General features: G+C 39.4%; 1 protein-coding gene across 1 annotated transcript; it reads right to left on the reverse strand.

Annotated features, from left to right (window-relative positions):
* Positions 1-233: 233 nt before the first annotated feature.
* Positions 234-4,104, reverse strand: marcksa (myristoylated alanine-rich protein kinase C substrate a). Its single transcript, XM_079898970.1, has 2 exons — positions 3,715-4,104; positions 234-2,015 (listed from the first exon to the last, which is right to left on the reverse strand). The coding sequence occupies exons 1-2, from the start codon at positions 3,808-3,810 to the stop codon at positions 1,413-1,415; spliced, it is 699 nt and encodes a 232-aa protein (XP_079755096.1). The 5' UTR covers positions 3,811-4,104; the 3' UTR covers positions 234-1,412.
* Positions 4,105-7,033: the final 2,929 nt, after the last annotated feature.

Below are 7,033 nucleotides of genomic sequence, written 5' to 3' on the forward strand. Positions count from 1 at the left end.
TATTCGAACCATTTTCACCTGCGAGGAAAGGATTTGTTACGTGAGGGAAGGATGAAGGTTTTTGTACACATTTAATTGTACACAATTTTAAATCCTTCACTTGCTCCACTTGGTAAGGTCATATGACAATGCAACATACTATTGTCTGAAATATTTGTTTTACATTTTTAAAACAAAATGCATTTAAGATTAATGGCAACTAATTATTAATGGCTTGTAAATAAAAGAGATTAAACAATTCAAATTTTATTCACATTTATTTTGCTTTTAGTGTACTCACAAAAAATTTAGAACACCTTCAGCAAGTTTCATTGAAATTGTATAGGCAAAGTTACATTCCATCTCTAAGTCAAACGTAAAAGCTTCTCAAATATTTACAAAAGAAAGAGACAAGATGCTACACAAACATTGCATCTGACAAGTTCCTTAATTTTGTCAAATGGCATCATCTGCTGTTATCAAAACAGAGCACAGTATAAACAGGAACCAGAACACATGTCACAGCTTGGTTTGAGTTCAAAATATGCTCCAATGGTCTAAGGATGATAAAAGAGCTGAATGTGCTTTTTGAGATCAAGATATCATTTGTACAATAATCACAGTTAAAACACCCCTTATATACATACTTACACTTTAATAAGCTCATAGAACCAGCAATACACCATAAAGCATATGCAAATCGTTTTCCTACTGAAATCACAGATAGCTAAAAGTGTTTAAAGTTCCCAAAATACATGGTTATAAACTTGGCATTGTTGAATATATTGGCTGGAATTCAGAATATATAAAAAAAAATTAAATCACTTTAGTGTTGTAAACTGTAGTGGGTGATTTGATGGTCATTCTGTTTTGGGGCTTTTCTTTACATCTGTGGTTTAATGTTGAGTGATCAAGGTGCCACATGTATATTTAAAAAAATAAACCTTCCTAATCCCTGCATCCCTTTTTGACCCCTAAACAAGCTGCCTTTAATCCACAGTCATCTCCAGACATTTTAAACAAGTTTACAGTTTTATTTGTATAAAAATCCCCCCCAAAAAACAAAGAGTTAATACTGATGCCAAAAATAGATAAATATCACTTTTTTTTCCTGTATTCAATTCAGCCATCTATTTCACAGCTCTAGGAATAACCACATTGGTCGAGCGAGATTTGTGGAGGGGCAGATATAAAAAAAATCTAAAGACTAAAAAAAAAATCATTAAAATATTCCTTGTTGCAGACAAAGTACTCCAAAGTCCAATACCCTGGCACTACTCCATTGTACAACGGAAATATTCCCCTCTCTCTCTCTCTCTCTCTCTCTCTCTCTCTCTCTCTCTCTCTCTCTCTCTCTCTCTCTCTCTCTCTCTCTTCTCTCTCTCTCTCTCTCTCTCTCTCTCTCTCTCTCTCTCTCTCTCTCTCTCTCTCTCTCACTCTGTGGCTGGTTCGGGGCGATCCTCGGGACTGGATCCTGCTTCTTGTCCTGTGGGAGCAGGCACTTCAGTAGGAGAGGCAGTGGGATCTGGCACTGACTCTGCTGGTTTCTCCTCCTCTTTGGGCTCTTCAGTGGCAGGACTAGCAGCATTGGGCTGCTCTGCTGGTTTCTCTACTGGTTTGGTTTCTCCAGCTGGCTCCTCTGCTGGTTTGGCGTTCTCTTCTAACGCTCCTCCTTCAACAGCTTTAGCTCCCTCAGTTTTGTCTTCCTCCACCGCATCCTCAGCTCCATCTCCAGTCTCCTTCTTGGTTTTCCTAAAAGAGAAGCCACTTAGCTTGAAGGACTTCTTAAAAGAGAAGCGCTTCTTCTTCTTCTTCGGCGTCTCGTTGCTTGCGGAGGGAGTTGCAGCATCCTCAGGTTTGGTGGGCTCCTCTTCAACGAGAGCACTCACTTCAGTGTTTTTCTCTTCTCCCTCTGCGGGCTCCTTCTCCGCAGGATCCTCAGTCTTCTCTCCATCAGCACTGCCGTTAGCCTGAACCTCTTTCTCCTCAGCCGCCGCTGGAGACGCGTCTCCGTTCACCTTAACGTGACCGTTTTCCTGAAGCAAAACACACAGCATCATTACACAACCAGCTTTAAACTCTCATCCTCCACTCACTGACATTATAGAGCTTGGAAGAACCAGGACATTTTTTGAATAACTCCAATTGTATTAGGCTTAAAGAAGAATGTCATATACACCTAGATTGGCTTGAGGGTGAGTAAATCATGGGCTAATTTTAATTTTTGGGTGAACAATTCTTTTAATTCTTGAAATCTGTAAATGTACTACGACATGTTACATTTGTTATATCTGAAAATGTATTTCTGATATGAATAATAAGGAGAGTAATTTCAGATATCTAAAATGACTTTCTTACTAGTAACAATCACAATCATGATATCAAACATTAGGATTTGTAATAGTAAAGGTCCTTGCACACGGAGTCAGAAATTTTCGTATGCAATTTTTCGTATTCGTCATTCGGTGGCTCTGAATTGTCAAAACACCTCTCAAAATGCTTGCTACGGATGCGAAAAACGCAGAAAATCGAATCCGATCCGATTTCTTTTTATGTCGGACAAAAGTTTTGGAGGCAGTGTGTAAACGTGACTGACACAACATGAGGTCGTATTTATTTTTTAATGTGCGAAAATTTCGGACTCAGTGTGCAAGGACCTTAAGAATTATATTTCTGATTTGTGAATTTCAACTAGTAAGAACTCAATTCTTGATATCAATAATTGAATTACAATGGCAGCCTATAGTGACATTTAATTAGTGAAAATACAATTACAGATATCAGGAATTATAGGTTTTACTAGTTGAAATTCTTGATATCAAGAATTCGTACTTCTGCTAGTGATGACGTCATTGTTGATATCAAGAATTAACATTTTTACTAATGGAAATGCAATTCCTGACATCAAAAATTGCCATTGTTTCTAGTAGAATTCCTGATATCAAGAATTTGCATTTTAACTAGTGAAAATTGAATTGTTGATATGAAGAGTTCATATCCTGAGAATGATTAAAAGTCCAAACGGCTTGCCATAGACGTTGAGGCGCGTTACACTTAGTGTAATACACAACACAACCGCCAGAGGCGCCATTCCAACATCAACGCTGCGAAAGCACTAACGGCGCGCCAAAAAAAGCACGCAACCCTGTACAAAACACCGATTGTATGAATGGCTATCACGGCACAGTATAATATATTTATTGATTACAGCAGTTTTCGTTGCTCTGATGCGATTTCCCCGATGGACGGATTCCATCCATTGTGATCCTGAAGCGTCTATCGAGCCTCTCTGAATAAAGGCGTGGCGAGTCATTGTTACTCTAACAATCAACCCCCACATTTCCCCCTCGTTCTCAAGACGGTAGAGAAACACACACACTGAAACAGCAAATTAAATTATTCACACAATCCCCTATAGTTTGTCCGCATAAACCCAACACAACCTCTTTCGACCCCTCCCCTCCCCTCCCCTCCCCTCCCCTCCCTTCAAAACAAAGGCTTCTACTGAACAAATAACGCCGAATCTGATTTCGGAAAACATTTAAGCAACATTTTACGATTATACATATATTTAATACATAAGAACTTCTTATATATTGGATATTAAGGATTGACAAAGCGCCCGGGTTATAAACATGGCATAATTAATGTGGTTGTTGGGCGCGGGTCTCCAGCAGTTACTCCTATAATGAACACAACATGATTAAACCAGTTCTCTAGTGAAATGACCGTTACCTGCCCGTTGGCTTTGGATGGTGAAGCTGCAGCCTCTCCGGGTTTTTCTGCAGCTGTTTCTCCATTTCCAGCTGTCTTTGAGACTTGCGCTCCCATGCTTTCACTCCAACAAAGAGTTCAACAGACCCAGCACAGAACAAAGAGCAACAAGCGAAGCCTCTTCCCCGGAATAAACACCTGGCCGACGAGCGCGCTGCGAGTCAACGAAGCGAGCGAACCCAGTCTCAGAGAGGAAACCGGTAGAAAAAAATCTGGAAAGTGCAAGTATTTATCCTAGATTTGTGCCCGTAACACTGTCTAGACTGCACAGAAAATGGAGAAATTTCCCTGGTCGCTAATAAGATGCCGAGTCCAACGCCCAACTGCACCGATGAATGGGCATTCCGCGTGATGACGTCACCCGGAGTCGTCGTCGACCAATCAGGATCGACTATCAGCGAGAAGGCGCGACTTAAATCTGAACCAGCCAATCGTAGCAGAGCGTCTGAATCTGGGCGTCTTAAAAGTCTGAAGCGAACAATAGAAACTGACATTGTTGTATTTAAAACCAAGAATACTTTTAGAGTTATAATCCATACACCCCCCCCCCCCCCCGCCCAAAACCGTTTGCCCTATCTATGTTGGAGCCTACCCAGCGTCTTAGAAATGGTTATCATCAAAACTTTTCATTTGTACATTAAAAGATGAAGCAACATTTTACTTTGAAAGATACGTGATTTTTTTTCTAGTAATAATCTATTTTCTAATAATCTGAGAAACACGTCTCTCTTATTTATTTGACTGACAAATGTGTACCGATCTCCTGCAAATCTAGAAAGATAATATTTTATCACAAAATAAAAGTTATTTAAGATCCAAAATAAAAAGAATGTCCTTTGTGCATAACATCACTTTTTTTGTTAATTTGTAAAGTGACACTGTTATTCATGAAGCCTAAATAATTTGCATGAGCGATAACATGTTAGCAGTCACACATTCAGTGCTTTATTTAGTTTTAATGGCATGTTAAGGAAAGGGATAGTTAATCCAAAAATGAAATTTACTCACCCTCGTGTCATTCCAAACCTTCGTTCATCTTCAGAACACAAATGAAGATATTTTGATGAAATCTGAGAGATTTCTGTCCCCCCATTGACAGCTACGCAACTACCACTTTGATGCTTCAAAAAGTTAATAAAAAGATCATAAAACTAATCCATTTGAATTGAGCGATTTAGTCCAAACCTTCTGAAAAGACATAATCGCTTTAAATGATGAACAGATTGAATTTAAGTCATCTTCATTTATATAGCGCTTTTAGACTTTTTAGACTTTTATTCACATATAAACATTTATCAACTCACACATCAGTTGTGGTAAATGGAAGCTCAAGAATATACTCTTGACGTGCGAAAACCAACGAGGTTCATTCTCTTGTTATGCAGCACGTCTGAGTTTCCGCAAGAGGTTAGTTCTTGCACTCAAAACAGGTTCGGTAGAGCTTCCCTTTATGGTCGCTGTTTATATGTGAATGTGAATAAAAGCCTAATTTCAATCTGTTCATCATATAAAGCGATCAAGTCTCTTCAATTTGGACTAAACCATATGGATTAGTTATACAACCTCTGTATGAACTTTTTGAAGCATCAAAGTGGCAGGGACAGAAATTGCTCAAATTTCATCAATAAGATCTTCATTTGATGAACGAAAGATGAACAAAAGTCGGTTTGGAGCGACATGAGGGTGAGTAATTAATGACAGAATTTTGATCACAGATAATAACTCTTCACTTGAACTCTTGGTAGCAGGTTCCATTGAAAAAAATGAAAACAATCATCTTTTTTTCCCATTTGACAGAGAAGAACCAGGAGTGGTGCAGTTTCCATGGTGATGACTCAGACAAGACTAGAGAGAAATAAAGATAATATTAAAAAGAAGAAGAAATGCATCTACTATTTCATAGGTAATTTTTACTCACAATTTGCTGTGGCTCCTAGTACAGCCAATATGTTTGTACTATTATTTAAATAAATCACTATGGATTAATTAAATGTCAATTAAGACTCTAAGACTTTTTAACAAGGTTTCTGTGACATGTTGTTTTTTCATGTTTTATGGGGACTTTCCATAGACATAACGATTTTAATTCTGTACAAACTGGATATTCTATCTATTCTAATCCAACCCCATGACAGAAAACGTAAAAAAATGTAAAACACACACACACACACACACACACACACACACACACACACACATTTGGTTTCCATGTTTTATGGGGACTTTCCATCGACATAACATTTTTTACACTGTTCAAACTTTTTACACAGTTCTAGACTTTCAAAAAGTATCATTCTGTATGATTTATAAGCTTGTTTCCTCATGGAGACCTAGAAAATGTCCCCACAAGGTCAACATTGGTAAGTGTACCCATTAAGCCCACCAAAATCTAAGTCTAGGTTTTTTTCATAGATATTGACATAGTTTGTAAGAAAAATAATTTGTTAAAATGGAAGATTTATCTCTAATTTGAAAATGTATTAATTAGTTGATGTACATTTTAGAATATAAAAATAAGATAATTTAGGAATAAAGTCAGAAGTCTGGCATGGGTTTAATTGGTACTTGGCACCATTTAAGCCTGCATGTGTTCCAAATAAGCCCACATCATCTTTGATTCACAAGATATAAAAATTAATTGATTTTAAAGAAGTAAAACATCAATATATTTATTCAGTGACGGGGAAGTATTAAAAAAAATCCTTTTGCTAATGTTTGATTAGAACCCTGGGTGGAATGGGTAGGTGTTAGTGGCTGGTGGTCTGGAGCCTTAAGTCGGCTTGACTGGAATTGTAGCTGGAGTCAAGCTGGAAGTTTGACCGGGTGTATCTCGGGAGCCAAGCCGAGTTGGGGCTCCATACTCTGGGCTTAGGGGGGCCTCCTAGTGGGCCCCCCAAACTGGGAGTCTGGAGCCTTAAGTCGGCTTGGCTCTCGAGTTATGCCTGGTCAAAGGTGGAAGTTTAACTGGGTGTATCTTCAGGAAGTTAGCCGAGTTGGGGCTTCAGACTCTGGGGTTTCGGGGGGTCTCCTAGTGGGCCCCCCACACCGGGAGTTTGCAGCCTTAGGTCAGCTTGACTCTGGAGTTATGCCCGATCAAGTGACCATATCTCGGGAAGAAAGCAGAGTTAGGGCTCAATACTCCTGGCATAGGGGGCCCACTGGGTGACCCCTCGATGTCCGGAGTCCGAAGCCCCAACTCGGCTTGGGTCCCGAGTTTTGCCCAGCCAAAGCTGGACAGGAAGTGGCGGTATCTCAGAGCCGGACGGTCCCAGGGGCTCAG

This window comes from Squalius cephalus (genome assembly GCF_949319135.1).
Source record: "Squalius cephalus genome assembly, contig: scaffold_37, whole genome shotgun sequence".
Taxonomy (NCBI): Eukaryota; Metazoa; Chordata; class Actinopteri; order Cypriniformes; family Leuciscidae; genus Squalius; species Squalius cephalus.

Bases quoted from the DNA above. Each gene is read 5' to 3' on its own strand.
- marcksa (XM_079898970.1), bottom strand. From the start codon at position 3,810: ATGGGAGCGCAAGTCTCAAAGACAGCTGGAAATGGAGAAACAGCTGCA. The intron at 2,016-3,714 runs GTAACGGTCATT...GTTTTGCTTCAG, and splicing joins CATCCAAAGCCAACGGGCAG to GAAAACGGTCACGTTAAGGT.